General features: G+C 33.6%; 3 protein-coding genes across 3 annotated transcripts; 2 read left to right on the top strand and 1 right to left on the bottom strand.

Moving 5' to 3' along the window:
* Positions 1–199: 199 nt before the first annotated feature.
* Positions 200–7,125, top strand: LOC132279941 (zinc finger CCCH domain-containing protein 34-like). Its single transcript, XM_059782014.1, has 3 exons — positions 200–628; positions 2,453–2,563; positions 5,121–7,125. Exons 1-3 carry the CDS (start codon positions 557–559, stop codon positions 6,543–6,545), a joined length of 1,608 nt encoding a protein of 535 aa, XP_059637997.1. The 5' UTR covers positions 200–556; the 3' UTR covers positions 6,546–7,125.
* Positions 7,126–9,083: 1,958 nt separating this feature from the next.
* LOC132278100 (MAPK kinase substrate protein At1g80180-like) lies at positions 9,084–9,984 on the top strand. Its single transcript, XM_059779923.1, has 2 exons — positions 9,084–9,363; positions 9,884–9,984. The coding sequence occupies exons 1-2, from the start codon at positions 9,084–9,086 to the stop codon at positions 9,982–9,984; spliced, it is 381 nt and encodes a 126-aa protein (XP_059635906.1).
* Positions 9,985–16,328: 6,344 nt separating this feature from the next.
* LOC132279938 (uncharacterized) lies at positions 16,329–18,249 on the bottom strand. Its single transcript, XM_059782011.1, has 2 exons — positions 17,530–18,249; positions 16,329–16,615 (listed from the first exon to the last, which is right to left on the bottom strand). The coding sequence occupies exons 1-2, from the start codon at positions 17,944–17,946 to the stop codon at positions 16,460–16,462; spliced, it is 573 nt and encodes a 190-aa protein (XP_059637994.1). The 5' UTR covers positions 17,947–18,249; the 3' UTR covers positions 16,329–16,459.
* Between the last annotated feature and the right edge of the window lie 263 nt (positions 18,250–18,512).

Genomic DNA, 18,512 nt, shown 5'->3' with positions numbered 1-18,512 from the left:
ATAAAAATAGTCATGCAACTGACATGACAAAATGTCCTTTTAATGCTACATTTTAAGCATTTACCTCCATTTTCAAATAATTTTGTTATTTCAAATATATATTTTTCATTTATATTTTGTAAGACCAATTTATTTTTATTTTGTAAGAACATTTATGTCATTTTATCACTTCAGAACAATAATACAATTTTTTTTTTTGGATAAATGCTATAACGCTGCAAGTGTCGGAGTATTGAATTATCGAGTGCTTCATAAATAAAATAAAAATTTAACAAAAAAGGAAAAGAAAATAACCTCTGTAAATAAAATAAATATTGAGTCAGAAACCCAATTTCAAAACCCCGTGAACGCCAAGAAAACCCAAAGAAACAAATCGCTGTGTGTCGCTGTGTGTGTATAGTTGAGGATGATACGATCTCTACAGCATGTCTTCAAATTGGAACAACTCATGTGATGTGATGCGTTCTTCATAATTTCTCTCTCCTTCTCTTTCTCTCTACAAACAGAAATGCAGTGGTTATAATATACACACCAACACGTCTCTCTTCCTTCAGAAATGGACGAAGAATTACAGAAAAGAAACACCGACTGCGTCTACTTCCTCGCTTCTCCTCTCACCTGCAAGAAGGTTCGTCTCACACACACACACACACACACACACACACACACACATATATATTTCCAGTGCTTCTTCAAATTCTTTCTTATTTGCAATTTCGAGTTTGTGTATTTTTGCTTCATGATTCGAGTTTGTATTCATTCTTCGATTGTGTTGATCCTTCATTGAAACTATCTTTTGGTTCATAGCGCCTTTTCAATCAGCAGTGATCTAGGGTTTTTATCACACAATATAAAATGGCATACTCGGGCATCACAGTAGTGTTAATATTATAGGGTTTATGTTTGGAGCAAAACATGAAAATCATTTGCGTCCATGTCTCCTTAGGTTTTTTTTTTTTTTTTTTTCCCAAGATTCACAATTCATAATGCGAGAAATATATTTATTATAATTAGTGTTAATGCATCCAAGTCCAAATGGAAATAGATGAACACTGATAAATTGCAATTTCAGGAAATGTGGATGAATTTATTTAAGGTATGCCATACGAAGGGAAAATCGTTATAGGAGACGGCTTTTAGTAGGACATAGGAAAAGATCGGAGAGGGTATGACATGGTGCATGGTGGACAGAGATAGTAATGACAATGGGGACACTATCCTGGACTTCAGTGGGCTATGATCTTGTGATAGTGATACATATTTTGGGCTAAAAGAGATTTATGTTTTATATCCTTTAAAATTGGATCAAATGGGGTCAGTTAGAATTTTGTTTTAAATAGAAGAACTGATAAACTAATGTGCCAAGATTTTAAGGTTACACCAGATGAGAGCTTGACCTCATAGATGGACTCATTTATTGTGTATCCTAAAAGACATTTTAGAAAGGGAAAAGTGATTAGAATTTAGATGATGAAAGCAGAGCATGAAATTTCGAAGACAACTTTTGTAGTAGTTAATGCATTGAATGTAATAATACGACATCAAAAGACATTCTTGAATCTTGGAGAATCAAAAGGAAAAGGGTTGTTGTTTAGACAATTTTGTGCGATCTAGCTGAGTAGCAGCAAGCATGGGGAAAAAAAAAAAAAAAGAAAAAAAAAAAAAAAAAGAAAAAAAAAGAAGAGAAATTACCAGAGGACAGTGGACAGAGGACAAGAATGGAGAGCAATACCTCTGGACAGCATTTTCACATCACTCTAGTAGCATATTATACAGCATATATTTTATAGGAAGCAAAAAACAGAAAGAAAAAAATAATAATAAAAGGAAGAAAATATTAAGCTCTCATATGTATCAAGCAGCAATCTAGAAATTAGAAAAAAAAAACAAAAAGAAAAGTCTAACCCTTACCTGAGTAGGGATGAGAAAAGAAAGAGAAGATGATGGAAAATCCTAACTCTAGAAATTAGAAGGCTGAAACATTATAAATATCTGGTCAACAGAGTTGTGGTGAAGTTTTTTCCTCCTTTTTTCTTCTTTTCCTTCTCCTTTTCCTCCTCGTCCTCTTATTCTTCTCTTTGTTTACCTCCCAAATCCTTACAACAGCCATATCCAGTTTGAATATATATATATATACACACACACACACATGTAGATTTTAAAGATCAGGAGGCTTCTTGTATCGGACTGTCCGGGTGTATCCGTGTCGGAAACATGTCTAATACAGCCACGACAATCCCTTATGGAGTGTCCATGCCTCCTAGCTTAGATTGAGTTGTATCTCTTGCCACTCCCGAAGAGGGGAGGTGTAAGGTTCAAGTATTGGTCATGCTGTTGCACATGTTCTATTTGGCATATTTTTCTTTTAAATTGAATAATTAGGTATCTACTTATCTAGAGAGGCTAGCAGGGCTGCAGCCTGCAGGTGATAATGGTTATTTTCCTTTTTCAGGGGCTTGAATGTGAGTATCGGCACAGTGAGATTGTGAGGCTCAACCCAAGGGATTGCTGGTACTGGTTGGCTGGGAGCTGTCTCAATCCAACTTGTGCTTTTCGTCATCCTGTAAGCTGCCATTGCTTTTAAGATCAATATACCTTGGTTGAAATTTAATATGGATATCTTGTTATTTGGTTTGCCATAACATGTGTAACGTTTAAATTGCAATGCACCATTAGCTAGTTTCATATCCTGATTTGTCGGTTGATCATTTCTTTGGATGAAGATATTAACAACCCGAGAATATTATTTTTGTAAAATTCTGTTCTGCATTTTATGGATCTTGGGATCTTGTTGTTCGATATGTAAATGAAAAAATCTACTTATTAAATATTTCTATGTTTTAAATGTCAATGCACCATTTGGCTAGTTTCATATCCTGATTTGTTGGTTGATCATTTCTTTGGATGAAGATATTAACACCATGAGAATAATATTTTTGAAAATTTCGGTTTTACACTATATGGATCTTGGGAACCTGTTGTTTGAAATGTAAATGAAAAACACTACTTATCAAATTATTGTACGTTTTAAATGGCAATGCATCATTAGCTAGTTTCATATCCTGATTTGTTGGTTGATCATATCTCTGGGCGAAGACATTAACACCCTGAGAATAATATTTTTGTAAAATTCAGTTTTGCACTATATGGATCTTGGGATCCTGTTGTTTGATAAGTGAATGAAAAACACTAATCAAATAACACTACTTATCAAATATTTCTATGTGTGCGCACACAGACTTGCACACCTAAAAGGCTCCCTTACTTGCATAATAGTATGTAGGAAATTTAATGAGAGTTGAAATCCTTTAGTTGTCAATTATGTTCTTCCTTTACCTTTTTGGACGGTAGGAGGTGGACTGTTTGGCCATCTAATTAAAAGTAGAGGATGGCGGTGTTAATATTGGATCATTTACTTGCATGAACCTGGGTAGAAGAACGTCTGACAAACATCAATTGACCGGATTTAATCAATCTGAAACTATCAATTGACCGGATTTAATCAATCTGAAACTAACCTGTAACGGGTGGGCATTTGCCAATTTACCTAAAAGCTTAAGCTATTAGGTAGTGCTGCATACCCACCCATTTATACCCCTTTCACTTTCCATCCGGATCCAATGTGGGACAAGTACCCTTTGTAACATTCTCTCCCACCCGAACTCACTACGCCCTCATTGCGGTGGGCCACCCTACCTACCCGGGTGGCTCACGCAGACGTCTTCTGGGCCGGGCGTTTGGCGTGGCACCGATTAAAGGACTGGGTCTGGCTCTGATACCAACTATAACGGGTGGACGCTTGTCCATTTACTCAAAAGCTTAAGCTATTGGGGAGTGATGCATACTCACCCATTTATACCCCTTTCACTTTCTATCCGGATCCAATGTGAGACAAGTACCCCTCGTAACACTTGGCTTGTTGGAATTGCATTGAATTATATTACTTGGAGATATAAATCAGTATTATATATAATGGGCAGGTAAAAATGGAAAGATGGACTACTAACATGGGACAGGGGGAGTAATAGCGGTAAATGTATATGGTTCAGACAACCTGGATTCTTTGAACCCAAAATTTGGACTGTACCCAGATTAACCTGATCAGGAATAGGTCTGTCTGCCAGCAACATGCACTACTTGGCACAATGAATGGAGTCCTCCATGAAGTAGAAAGCAGCCTGAACAGTTCTCAGTATACTTCAAAGCGGGAAACATACCCTTCTAATAGACAACCTTATATAGGTGAAGTGAAGTCAGTGAATTCCAATAATAATAGATCTTTTTGGTATATTAGCTTAATAAACCAGTGATACTGTACAGGATATTTATAGTCATGGGTTTAACTCCAGCTTGGCAACAGTAAAAGCTTTGATTGTTGGAAATGGAATCCTTGACTTCATGACCACTAACCAAGAAGTGTTGGATGAATCTATTAAAATGCATAGATGAAGATGGAGACTAGCACTATTTTAGTAAAGTAGGATGTGATCACCATGTGTCTTGAAGCCTTGTGTTCTACTTCAATTTTTTATTGTAGGGCAAATGTATTATGTATATTTTGGGGACCATGGTTCATTACATATTAGGTTATTTATGTGTTTCCAATTCACTCTAGAAGTATGTATGACCTACCTTGAGTTTTTTTGGGTGTTGCAGTGAATTTTGGAGACGGCAGAAAACAATGGTTTTTGGCAAATAGAATTGGAAATGTTGGGAAGATACGTTTGTCTGATATCATCACTTAGATTAATCGAAAATCGCCCTAAAAGTTTATTGTAAGGACAGGAGAAAATAGAATGATGGAGAAGAAAATGGAGAAGCAAGGAATTGGTTCTTGCTTGTTGAATGTTAACCAGAATCCATGATTTTGAATGGTCTTAATTACATTTTTAGCTTGGCCAGTAAATGTCTTGAAATCTTGGGTCAGTAGTTGTTTAGGCATTAAATACCTTCTAAAGCAGTGTCAATGTTTCTATGGTTTTTTAGGTGCATCTCTGATTTTACTGTCTTGAAACTTTTAATAGCCAATGATTTTCTTGCTGTGGATTAAACATATATATTACTGTTTGTGTTCATGATGCTGAATTCCCCACCTGATCTTATGTTTGTTTCTTCCACAGCCACTGGATGGGTGTACTGAGGCATCTTCTGAAACTGCACAACCACAGCACGAGTGTTCCGTACCTGTGAACAAGACCAATGTTCCCTGTTACTTTTTCTTCAATGGGTTTTGTAATAAAGGTGACAGATGCTCTTTTCTACATGGGCCTGATGATGGAACATCTGCTTTGAAATCCTTAAAGACGGGTTCCGCAGTCACCAATGCACTTCCATTGGAAAATAAGACACTTGCTGGAAGTGACACAGGGTCAGCACCAATAGAGACACATCCTAATTCGTGTGAAACTGCTCCCAAGAGAGTAGCAGAAATACAGATTAAGCCTACAGAGGATCTCCATGAATCAGCTGCTGAATTTGTCACGGATAGAAGTGCTTCCCCACATGTATCAGCCTCTGAGTATGAAGAAGCTGCAGCAGTTAGTTCAGACTCCTTGCTTCCAGCAGAAGGTTTTGTTAAGGACAAATCTCCTATATTCATGGATCAGAGCTCAGAGGAGCAAATGGATGACCTTATTGAGCGAGAGGAGTGGTTAGAATCTTCCCCGGGTTTTGATGTTCTTGTAAATAATAAATCGGAGAACCTAGGTTATGAAGATGATCTGGAGTACATCGTGGCCCTTGATGAGGAAGACAGGGAGCTCAGTAGTCATTTCCCCGGGTTTGATTATGAAGACCATGTTGAGTATGATCCTGCTTACCTAGATGCAGGAACTTTGTTTGAACGAGATATATGTGATACTTATGGCCACTTAGATGATGAGAATACTTATGGTTATGTCTGCAAAATTCCTAGGCGCTCAGGGGAAAGAATGTTGGATCCTATTTTGCCTGGTAGGAGGAAATTTTTTCCTACAGATTTGGCCACTAACAGCCAGAGGGACATGGATCTTCGAGACCATCTTAAGAAACGCAGAATGATTGATGGTCATCTAGTGACTGATCTCTCAAGGAGGCATGACTCAACTCGACTGACTGGTCGAAGCAGGGAAGGTCGACGGCAACGTGCACAACGACTGCATGGAAGATTGGCATTAGAAGCAGAAAACAGAATAATTAGATCACATGTTAGGAGTGAAATCCTGTTGAATGGTGTTGACAAGCAAGGCAGGTTTAGGGAGACTCGTATTAACAAGTCTAGGCAGCGCTCTAAAGAAAAGAGGAAGGCTGAACAGCAGTTTCTTTCATCCGAAGCCTCAAGGAAGCAGCCTTTAAAGAAGAGAAGATCTATCAAGGAATCTGGTGTGTTTGAAGGGCCTAAGACCCTTGCTGAAATCAAAGAAGAGAAGAAGAAAGCCAGAGAAAATGCGTATTCCTACAGGGAAATGGGGGATTCAAGCAGAACTACATTAGAAAACTTTCAGGGTCCTAAACCTCTGAGTGAAATTCTCAAGGACAAAAGGGGAGTGGGTTCAGTAGTGGAGTAATAATGACAGTATCTGGAAAACTTAGACTTGAGCCTAAACAGAATTATGACGATGTAGCCAAAAACGAGAACAAGTTTTGCCGAAAAAGATAATGACGACGAATGGTTTAAGAACCAACTCTTGTGATCTTTTGTGTTCTTGTATGCTGGGATCTGGCCATTTTCTATTAATACAGAAGACAACTTCGCTTCTTGTTACTAGTTACAAAACATGAGGGCCTTGTCACCTTGAGAAGGTCACCAGCATCCTGGATTTTTTCAAGCTATTTCCAGTTGCTCCTAAACACTCTCCTTACACAATAAGCTTAAACTATAATAGGCTAGTAATTGTCTTCTGCATATCTAGATTTTTTGGGACTTGATATCATTGCCATGGTTATGGAGCCATTGAGCTTGTCTCGCTGTGTAGAGCTTGTCATGAAAATTTATGTTCCGGTTGGTGCATATGTATTGAAAAACCATGCGAAACTGCTATTGATGGATCTTTTGAGATGGTTTTTTTTGCTCAGCAGTGATTGCTGTTTTAACTCTCATGAATTGAAAAAGTTGAGAAAATATTTGCCTGGTAGTATTTCTTTCTTTTTTGTTTCCCTATCATCAATCATCTGTTGGTGTCATATGTGTGTGTCTATTTAACTATTTATATATAGTTATATATATATATATATATATATATAGAGAGAGAGAGAGAGAGAGAGAGAGAGAGAGAGAGAGAGGTGTTTGTTGTCTCTGAAAAATCAAAGTAAATCAGGTGCTTTTTGTTGTGGTGTGTGTATGTACGGTTTTCTTCCAAAGACTATCATGTTGAAATGTATGTAATTTTCTTACTTGTCAAAGATGATTACTACATATATCGTCTTCCCACCAGATTTGATATGTTGTTGGAGGTGGTATTTTGTTGGTTAATGTTTTCCTCCACCAGCTCCATTTGTCGGTATGTGCTATTAATTTAATTTTAGAGTTGAATTAAACTTAATGGGTTTATTTTGTCTGTTTGAATTTTGTTGGGAAGTCTTTCATCTTGCACTGTCTGGACAATTCAATCTATGGTTTGATGACATTTTCAAAGGAATCCATGACCTCGCATCAATTCATGTGATTCATCTGTGATATTTGTTGTTTGAACAGGTCCTAAAATAGATTCATGCAATTATTACTTTAGTGTCATATTCGTGTTAGGCACCGCATCTAATCGGATGGCTCATATGTATACATAATATGTGATTATGTGTATTGTGATTTGTCCCTTGCAATACAGCACTTGTGCAAACTTGTCACAAATAGTGTAAATTTCAATGCTCCATTGCTGGGAGCTCATTTTTATTCATTCTCATGTTGCTGTCTTCTTGTCCAAGTGTACGCACAGGGTTTTCTATGTTGTGGTGTCGACGATAAAACAATCACATTTAGCACACATTTATATGTTGATACTACATCATGTCTCGACTGTATATTGGTAGCTTTGTATTTACCATGACTAAGTCAAACAAGTTTAGCTAATAGATAAAGGATTAATCAAACCTAAAACACCAGCTAGACATTATAATTGACTAGCAAGAGTTTAGGAAGAAAACGGAAGAGCAATCAATCATTTGTTAGGTATAATCATATTAGTTTGATTTCTTCCTTCCTAGTTGCTTTCTTTCTTTTGATTATTCAAAGGTGACTGCTATAATATATAGGTGTGTATATATATATTTGATATGTATGACATATTTGGATCCCACTAGATCGGCTTAGCATTTAGTGGGGTAATTGACATCTACCTATTAGTTATCCACATTTGCTTCCTTGGAAGGTAGATGGAAGACGTCTTTTTACTCTCTCTTTAATTTTAAATATTTACGTAGTAATTAGTGAATTGTATATATATATATATATATATATTTAAATGATGGTAGGTTGATGTTTATTATGTTTGATAGTACGGAAAAACCTTAAATTTTAAAATTTGTTATAACAAATAAATTTTTACATTTGTTATGACAGATAAGATTTCAAAAATTATATCCTGTTATAAAAATTAATTTATTCAGCCATTATCCGGAGGGAAAAAAAAAAAGAAGAGAGAGAGAGAGAAATTATTCATAACTTCATAAATAATACTATTATTTTCCATAAATTAATTATTTAAAAAAGTCTTCTCACTTAGAAAATTGTATAATCCCCTATTATTGAGTCAGCCTCGAGTATTATAGAATGAAGGCATTAATTTCAGCTGTGGGTAATATAGATATAGGTGGACAACATTAATTATGGTCGTGGTCAAGTGACAATTTTGAGAGTGAGGGGGGAGACTATTATTAAGTTAATAAATCTCAAGGGAGAAATATGTAATTTGACATTTAGATGCCATATTTTGACCTCATCTGTTCTTGTTCTTCAATTGTCATTTTCTTCTGTCCCTCTCTTTAAATGTACTTGTAAAACTCCAAAACTCACATGGTTGGACTCAAATTTCTCATCACAGCATAGCCGGAGAGAGAGAGAGAGAGAGAGAGAGGGGTACCCTAGATCATATCAGGAGAGAGAGAGAGAGATGGCTGGATTGCAAAGGTCAGAAATATCATTTAGAAGATCAGGATCATCAGGACTGGTATGGGATGACAAGTTGATATCTGGAGAATTGAAGCAAGAAAAGGGGAAAGAAGAAGGAGGAGGAGGAGGAGGAGGGAAGGTTGAATCTCGAGAACAACAATCATATCGGACGGTGAAGGTTGAACCCAAATTAATAGACCCACCTTCTCCTAAAGTCTCTGGCTGTTGTGGTGGCATGTTTGGAAAACCAGTGGCTCAACAAAAAAAACCCGCCAAATCAGGTAAGCGTAGGAGGTCATAGTACTGTGTGATATCTTCTTGGATCCATCGGGATATGCTGCATAGATGTGAAATTAATCCACAATTGATGGGATGGTTTCATTTTGTGCATGCTGCTTCTTTTTTCTCTAATTTGTTATTTTAGGCCTTTTATTGGTGTGATACTAGGTAACATAATATATATATATATGTCAAAAAATTTAGCTAGATGTTTGAGAACTGAGACTTGTTTGTTCCAAACCCACATGTATGTGTATCGTGTCATTTCCATGGTTTTTGTTCTATGGGTTGGATTTGTTTCTCTCGTTTGTTTGATGTAATTCTTGTGTATACTGGTGTTTGATACAGATTTTGGTTTTCAATGAAACAACTACTCAATTCCTTATAGTTTGGACACTCTTGTCTCTCCTAGATTGTGGTCTAAATGTTTTGACTATATTCGTTGCTCTCTGGGCCTTTATTCAAATGTGCAACGGTTGCACTTTTGCTCTTCTTGTCGCATTTTTTTATTTTTTTATGCAGCAAGAGGAGGGGGATGGAGGAAGAATGAGGACTCCGCCTCAATTGGGAAAGTGCCTCCACCATCATTCACGCATTTCGCTAACATGACTATTAAGCATTAAGTACATAGTAATTACTGTACAATTTAATTTAATTTAATTTATATTTTATTTTTTGGTAATTATGATTTATGAAGTAGACCCATAGCTAGATTTGAAACTCGCATCTGTACGGGAAAAAAATAAAAAATAAAAAATAAAAAAGAAAAAAGAGGTCCAAAACAAAATAACATCTCTACACACAAACGCATCAGTAATGGAGTACTATAATCAACAATGATGAAGGAATCGATTTATATTTCTATATCATTTTTTATAATTGTGCCAGCGCATGCATACGCGGCCGATACTAGTGTATTTGCTTAGTGACGTACAAACTTCGTCTTCATTTAATATTTTTCTAAATTTTGATGTGTAACCCACCAAGAAGACGGCGAGCAACCGGCCATAAATATTATTAATTAGTTGTCGTCGGCAATGTTTTTGCTATCCCCACTCCAATCTAATAACTTAATCCTTAATCATTCACAAGTTGCATCTTAATGTCCTTATTTATGCGCGAGAGTGAAGGGGTCAAAAATAAATAAATAAACTAAAAATTCCCCTCCCTCCACAATAGCAACGTCAGCCATACGAACCCTCCATTGTTCACCACAGGGATGGATCTAGAAATATAAATAAGGGGGCAATGACGGAATTTTTAAAATTTTAGTGGGGGTAATAATATAATTTTATAAATATATATATCAAAATCTTAAAAGTATTAGGATATAATAGTAATTAAAATATATATATAATAATAATTATAAAAAAAACAGTGGGGGCAAATGCCCCCATTGGGCATACAATAGATCCGTCCCTATTCACCATTGACATTATGGTTAAACAGATATTTTAAAATATTTGTATAAGTGATCAATTATTCTAGTCAATTGTCGAAAATTTTCTTAGAAGTGATTCTTTGCACTAGGAGACAATTATTACAACATTGGGTACTCGCGTCATATGTTAATATTCAAATATTTCTTAAAAATAGTTGGATTGCCTCTAGGGGCGGCTCAATACAATTTGAGGTCTTAAATCACAAAAAAAAAGTGGTATTTTACTTAAATCTATCTATACATTTATGTTACTAATATACTAATGATTTGTTTAGTTATTTTTAAACCTATTATTAAATTTTTTTTAAACTCTAATTCTATCAGTAGTTAATTGGTTATGTACTTTCTAATAGTCATATTTAACAATATAAATAAAAATTATAAACAAAATATATAATCTTATGATAACAAAAATTAATAAAACTATAAACTAATTTAAGTTATAGAATAATAAAAACTGTTTCGAATAATTTGGTCTAATGCTCCAATAAATTCTTTAATAGAATATAAGTGTATTCAAAATCTTCTTACGGAGTGAGATTATGAAATTGTAAATTGTAACTTCGGATAAGATGAAGAAAAAAAATTTATAATGAGAGAGGAGAAAAAATATGTGAGGAATAAGAAAAAATAAAATAAAATAAAATAAAAATTAATAGGAGTCTTAGAAAAATATAAAAAGTTTCACCAATTTTCACTTTTATATATATATATTTATATATATATATATATATATATATATAATATTTAATTTTAATGTCTGTGTATACATGCTGATGTAATGAGGATGAGAAAAAAAAAAAAAAAAAAAAAAAAAAAGAAGAAGAAGAAGAAGAAGAAGAAGATAATACAAGGATAGAAATATTTTGAGCACACTATTAAATTTTGTATTTGTTGAGGTTTAATAATATAAGAAAGTAAGTTATAATATATAAAGGAAAAAAAATTGGGGGCCTCAAAAAAAAATAATAATAATAATTGAAATCTTTTAAGCCAATTGTCAAATTTCTCTATACGTTAAAGTTTAATAATTAAAAGAAATATTATAATTGTTTTAGGAAAGTTATAATATATAAAGAAATAAAAAATTATGGGGCCTTCTTATTGGCTGGGGCCTTAGGCAACCACCTAACTCGCCTAAGGCTCAAGCCGACCTTGATTGCCTGTTGTATTAGGCACGGTTATGTGATGAGTAATAGCACGGACGGAGCTACATGTAGTTCAGTGGGGGCAATTAACCCCTATTTTTTTTTTTTTTTTTTTTTTTTTTATATATCCTTGTTAATTTGATTTTTTCAATTATACTCCAATAAATATTATTATTATTGTTCTCCTGAAATTATTAAAAAAAATTATTATTATCCCTATCTCACCTTATTTTTTGGCTCAGTCACTGAATAGTATCATGTACGGTAACCATGCATATGTGAGGTGAAAAATCCTTGCATTATTGTTACCCTATTAGTGCGAAAGCCATTTACCACCATTTATGTTATGTTAATTAAGGTATAACCTTAGTCACACAATTCGTCCAAAGTGATCTTGCTCTTAAGTTCTACACGCCAATGTTAATTAGGAATTTGTTTTCCTAATTCGCGATTTTCATACAAATTCACTCTATATAGTTAAATTTGTTGCAGTTCCAATGATATGGAACACCTATACTACCATATATGCAGTTATTACTTGCACTATTACTCAATATATACATTAATTACTTAAACTCAATGTGTGCCCTAGCTATGTAGCATTGTTATACTACCATATATATATATATATATATATATATACTAATTATATATGTTTGGAAATATAACACTAAAAAACTTCCTAATCGGAGAATATTACAAATAAACCATGCATCTATTAGTGAGAAAAGTTAACATATTTATTACATATATATCATTAATGGAATAAATCATAATAAATATATTTGCATATGGATTTAAATAAATAAAAAATATATAAAATATATATGTCATGACCTTATATAATTTTATTTAAACATAATATACAGAGGCTCTCAAAACGATTTTGCTTTCAAAAAATTTAGACTTTGACGCTCTCGCTCTCGCTCCTGTTCTGTGTGACTTAGGGCATAACTACCCAAAAAGAGTAATGATAGGAGAACAAAAAGAAATTCCTAAATTAATACCGAATTTGACGTGATTGGCCACATTAGTTTCTATTGTTTACATTCAGATATCTTTTTCTCGTTTTTGTGCTTACACTTATTACGTACCTTTCATTTTCTCTTTCTCAAATTTATCAATCTCATTCTCAAAATAATCTCTCATGTCTCTTCTATTGTCAATTTGTCACCATATATCAATTCATAAGTTCTTATTACACCGATAAATCTTTCATCTTCTTATTCTTTTTTTGTTGTTTTGTTTCTTTTAAGAAGACCTAGTTAATAAACTACAGTAACATGAATAGGCCCATTTTGATGAATTTTAGAGATTTGGGTTTATGTGTAGAAGAGAGATGATGATGGTTATGGGTCAAGATGGTGGCCATGTAAAGTAGGAACAAATTTAAAGGTATTTGAGATATTAAACAAATGGGCAGGTGATAGGAAGAACAAAGATATGGAGAAGATAGAAATTCATTTCAAATTTGAGAGAGAATTTCATAGAAAGAAAGAGATGCATTAATTTTTAGAGGGTTGGTTAATTTTTAGAGGGTTGCAGCACATCTGAGAAAGAAAATGAATATGAGTAAAATTTTAAAGAGAGAAGTGAAGCGATAGAAATTTAGAGAGAGAAAGTAAAGAATAAACATTAAAAATATACTTGTCATTTGTTAAATAATTATTTTTTAAAAACTATTTATATAGATAAGGTGGCCAAAAATATGTCAAATTTGCTACTTATTAGAGGTTAATTTTAAGATTCCCGATCACTATTCCTACAAAAGGCATTATTGGCTTACACAATAAATAAATCTACTCACCTTTGCATGTAGTTGAAGTTATGCTAGACGATCAAGAAGTATAAAACAACTAAATATTTAAATTTAAATTTAAATTTACAATATTTATATTTAAATTAGTTTTTTTTTTTTTTATTTTTTAAAGACAATATTAAAAATTAGAGGTGTAGAAGCTCAACGTCAAATTCTCAAAAACAATGAAAAACAACCCAACCATTGAATTACGGAATCATTGACATATTTAAACTAATTGTTTAACACTTTCAGCCTTATGGGTCACATTCAACAACGTTTTCTTATAATTTAACAAGCTTTATATGTGATAAATATTGACAGGACTAGTCGGTTATACTTGAGCAACATTACTAAAATTATCTACCATTTCCAGTCGCAATATTTGTTCCTTTATGTATGTGTGCATATATATATGTGTATGTGTGTGTGTGTGTGTGTATATATGTTTTGTTCGCATTCTCCTATCACTTGACTTGTATATAAGAAACATAATGAGAAATCATGGAGTCACATATACATTGTAGGCATTTCTGAATGGTCCCAATGAGAATTGTGTTCACATATAGAATGGCCGCCAGTAGGTCACAAGAAGCAAGATAAACCACCGCCCTCCATTAATGTGTTAATTTGGACACACACAAACACACACTGCCAAAAATATAGCGCATTCAGCGACCAACTCCAATTCCAACAGTGGGACCACACAAGAAGGAAGGTTCAGAGAACCAGCTGGAAATTAACCATACTTGATTATTATTGGGCTACCCTTTCTTTTTTCTTCAACCGAATCTAATTAACTGTCTTTATAACGCTCCTTGTTTGACTCTAGCTTAGTTCACCGTGATTAACGATAATCCCAACCAGTTTGTCAATTAGAATACAAAAATCATATAATCTCATTCACCTGCACCAACCTCTCATGTTTATTTCAATCAAAGATAAAATCTCTCTTGTTTATTTCAATAATAAAATAATAAAATCACTCATGTTTATTTCAATCATAAATTATCACATTACTTAGTAACAAAAAAAATGAAGTTTATCGGACCTAATACAAGCCAAGGTGGACACAATTTTTTTTTTATCCGGGCTCAAAAGTGAATTATTTGGCTTATACCTTTTAATTTATCATCTTTATCGAATATAAAAAAATAAAAAATCTTACTTCCTTATATTTTACATATACGATCCATCAAAACTTATACATCAAGTAAATCACTATTAAGAAATCCACTTCAAAAAAAATATTTTGTCTTTTAATTTAAGATAACCTTATTCTCAAAAAGGCGTGTCTAATAGAGTATTTGTTAACAAATCTGTTTATGACAATGATTGGTAATTAATTACTACTAATAAAAAGAGTTGGTGGTTGCTAGAATGTTAATTTAATTATATATGTTTATTGCTGTAAGTACTTGAAATTGAAGTTGTTGCAACGAAAATTGAAAGAAAAATAACTCATTGACCTGCACGAACCTCTATCGTGTCGCATACCACATGAGAATATAGTAAATCTTGCACAAATATGAAGAAATATAGGTGACCCATTAATAAAAGGAAAAATTACATATAAATGGAGTTAAAATTCCATATTTATTTAGAGGCTGAGTCAAAGTTTCATATTTCTCTAAAATGGATTGTTGAGGTGGCACATAGTTTTTTACTGTTTAGAAATTGTGGTGCCTAAAATACCCTTCCGCGAAGGTACTACTTTTTCTTCGAAGGTACTACTTTTTTGAATTGAAGGTACTACTTTTTGGCGTCCAGGTACCATGTTTTTTAAACATCCGCGAAGGTACTACTTTTTCTCCGAAGGTATTACTTTTTTGAACTGAAGGTACTACTTTTTTGAACTGAAGGTATTACTTTTTTGTTAGGGAAGGGCATTTTAGGCACTATAATTTTTTAAACAGTAAAAAATCATGTGCCACCTCAGCAATCCATTTTAGAGAAATATGGAACTTTGACTCAGTCTCTAAGTAAATATGGAACTTTAACTCCATTTATATGTAATTTTCCCTTAATAAAAACTTCTACCTGCTTCAATAATTAATGTAGAAGTTGAACTTGTCATTTATCAGTGCAACTATGGACTTTGTACTTTAATTATCCTGTAGGTCATATATATATGCAAATATCAAGTAAGTGAAATAAGTTTTTGGATTAGTGAAATATTAACATAAACTTCTAGGTCAAAGGCGGTGCTAATAAGATATATATATATATATATATATATATATATATATATATAAAATTTTATTTTTGAAATTAACATGACAGAGACATTCAATCCAACAATTGAACTAGCTCAAAAGTACGTATTAGCTATATGTATATAAATAGATCCATGTTACGTTATAAATCTATAATTAAGAACTTTTAGGCTGCGCTTGTTTCGACGTAAAATATTTTTTTATTTTTACTTATCCGGTGTTCAGCAGAGGTCTAAGTCGAGATTGAAGTCGAGTCCATCGGGCGGGACGTGTAAAATAACGTACTGAAAATTGATCGTTAAGGTATATTTGTTAGATTTTAATATTTTTTTTTTTGTAAATATTTTACGACAATCAAACAGCATAAAATAAATAAAAAAATATTTTCTAAAAAATATTTTACACCCAAACAAACGGAGCCTTAAAGATAACGTTTACACTGGCATCAATCTTCAAGATTAATTATCTCAAGACTTTTTTTTTTCTTATAAATAATCATTCCAAAGCTCTTTGAATTTTTGTTTTGAATACTAAAATATACAATTTCTCCATTGAAAAATAAAGGAAACAACCTGTTGAGTGGGTCACAAATGAGCCGAAACTTGAGCCCACAATACAATGCCAGGCCGGCCCATAAACCTTATCAAACTCCTGCAAAAATTAATACGTTGAGAGAGAGAAAGTTTTACATTTATTCATGCACGATCAGTTTAAATCATAGGAGTATTGTATGTCGCTAATTATCATTATTATTATCATACAAATGGTTAGGGTGTGGAATTCATGCAGTAAAAATATTAAAAAAATAAACAAATAAGATTCGAACATTCAACTTTTTCTTTAAAAAATATTTAGAATGAATTTAACCATATCTATTTTAATTAAAGGTGCAATTAGTTAATTATTGTGGACGATATAGTAAGCTGTTTGGTCAAGATAAGGATATATATATATCCAGAGATTAGATGGCAGTGATTCACATATATTGTTGAGATTTGTGAGATCTTCTCACGTGTTGGTCAGAGTCACCCAACATGCACATCACATGTGCAACATGAGGGAGGGGGGTGTGTTTGTGTGTGTGTGAGAAAGAGATTTGTGTCCCATATCATTTTCACCAAAATGTAAATAAATAAATAATAAATAATAAAAAAAAAAAAAGGGAAAGGAGACAGTCCAGATTCAGAGGTCTTCTACGTATTGTCTCCATCCTTGGGGAGTCCCATGAACAAACTTAATTCAATCATTCAAGAAGCTAGGCGTTTAATTCCAAAAAGAAACGTCAAGGAAATAATTGTATCACAAAAATTTTGTCTAGCTACCTTGTAATAATACACAGACATATATATATATATATATATATATATATATATATATGTATGTATGTATGTAACAAAAGGAAAAAGTATTTTTGGTGCCATATTTGAGCTGTGAAATATTTCTTATATATATAGGACTCTAAAGATGAACATAGAATTAATTATAAATACAAATATTAATTACATGTAATGTGTGTGTGTATATGTGCAACTGTGATAAAATATATATGTGTGTAACGTACATACCTTCTTGATGTTATATGCCATGTGTTTAGGGCTAAACTTCTCCAAACTATCATAAGTTCGCCTAGCACACCGGAATGCATGGACCTGCATGAGCCCTGGCATGTCGGTAACAAGGACTTTCACCTGAAGAAATGCAGCCACCGACGCCACATTCGTTTCCACCTGAGATACTGACTTTCTTCCCTCCATGGACGACGACACCGACGATTTTCTTGTCTCAATAACCACATTCCCTCCATTTTCTATCCCCTTTGCTGCACCATTATTATGCTCATTTTCTCCACTAGTTTTCCATCTTCTTAGTCCCCAAACGGACTTTTTCTTTGCTGCTTTCGTGTCAGACTCCGGCTTCAGATCTCCGGTGCCAAACCTGTAAACATACCTCACTCCTTTTTTTTGCTTCTCATGGCTATCCATTGCTTAGACTCAATTTGGTGGGTAGGTCTGGTATATGTATATATGGTTATGATATATATATATATACTATAAAAAAAATAATGTTGACTAGAAAGTGGCCGGTTAATAATATTTAAAGCAACAAACCATGTGTTATTGCCTGTGATTTTGGATAATAAATTGGGGGATTGCTTGGGAGAGACTTGATATATATTGTTCTAATTCCTTCACCTAACTAATGGTGTCTTTGTGAGTTGATATATTTTGTTTTAGTTCCTTCAACAAATGGTGTGTTGTGATTATTAAAATGTTGGGGCATATTTGTCTCCTAATATGTTTGTTTCTATACAGACAGCAAGCAAGGACCCCTACTATCCCACCCTCTCCTCATGAGAAGGTACGGCCCCACTCCACTGTCTCCTCTACCCTTTATTTGGTGCTACATATAACACTTCATATTTATTTTCTCGATCTAGGCAAAAATTGCGGGTGTGATAGCTCGTTCAATGTTTCGCACTCGCCCACAAAAATAGTCATAATCATTCCCATGAGACTCACCCAGATTAGACTTGAATTCATGATCATCA

This window comes from Cornus florida, unplaced genomic scaffold, assembly GCF_030987335.1.
Source record: "Cornus florida cultivar Cherokee Brave unplaced genomic scaffold, ASM3098733v1 CherokeeBrave_3.0.0_Hap2_Chr10, whole genome shotgun sequence".
Taxonomy (NCBI): Eukaryota; Viridiplantae; Streptophyta; class Magnoliopsida; order Cornales; family Cornaceae; genus Cornus; species Cornus florida.
The sequence above is the reverse complement of the archived record's forward strand: the minus strand, read 5'-3'. Positions and strand labels throughout refer to the sequence as shown.

What these genes read in the sequence shown, in the direction of transcription:
- LOC132279941 (XM_059782014.1), top strand. Translation starts at nt 557, where the DNA reads ATGGACGAAGAATTACAGAAAAGAAACACCGACTGCGTCTACTTCCTC. An exon ending in CTCCTCTCACCTGCAAGAAG is followed by an intron (nt 629 to 2,452) that starts GTTCGTCTCACA and finishes TTCCTTTTTCAG; the next exon opens with GGGCTTGAATGTGAGTATCG. An exon ending in CTTGTGCTTTTCGTCATCCT is followed by an intron (nt 2,564 to 5,120) that starts GTAAGCTGCCAT and finishes TTTCTTCCACAG; the next exon opens with CCACTGGATGGGTGTACTGA.
- LOC132278100 (XM_059779923.1), top strand. Translation starts at nt 9,084, where the DNA reads ATGGCTGGATTGCAAAGGTCAGAAATATCATTTAGAAGATCAGGATCA. An exon ending in AAAAAAACCCGCCAAATCAG is followed by an intron (nt 9,364 to 9,883) that starts GTAAGCGTAGGA and finishes TTTTTTATGCAG; the next exon opens with CAAGAGGAGGGGGATGGAGG.
- LOC132279938 (XM_059782011.1), bottom strand. Translation starts at nt 17,946, where the DNA reads ATGGATAGCCATGAGAAGCAAAAAAAAGGAGTGAGGTATGTTTACAGG. An exon ending in TGGCATATAACATCAAGAAG is followed by an intron (nt 16,616 to 17,529) that starts GTATGTACGTTA and finishes TAATTTTTGCAG; the next exon opens with GAGTTTGATAAGGTTTATGG.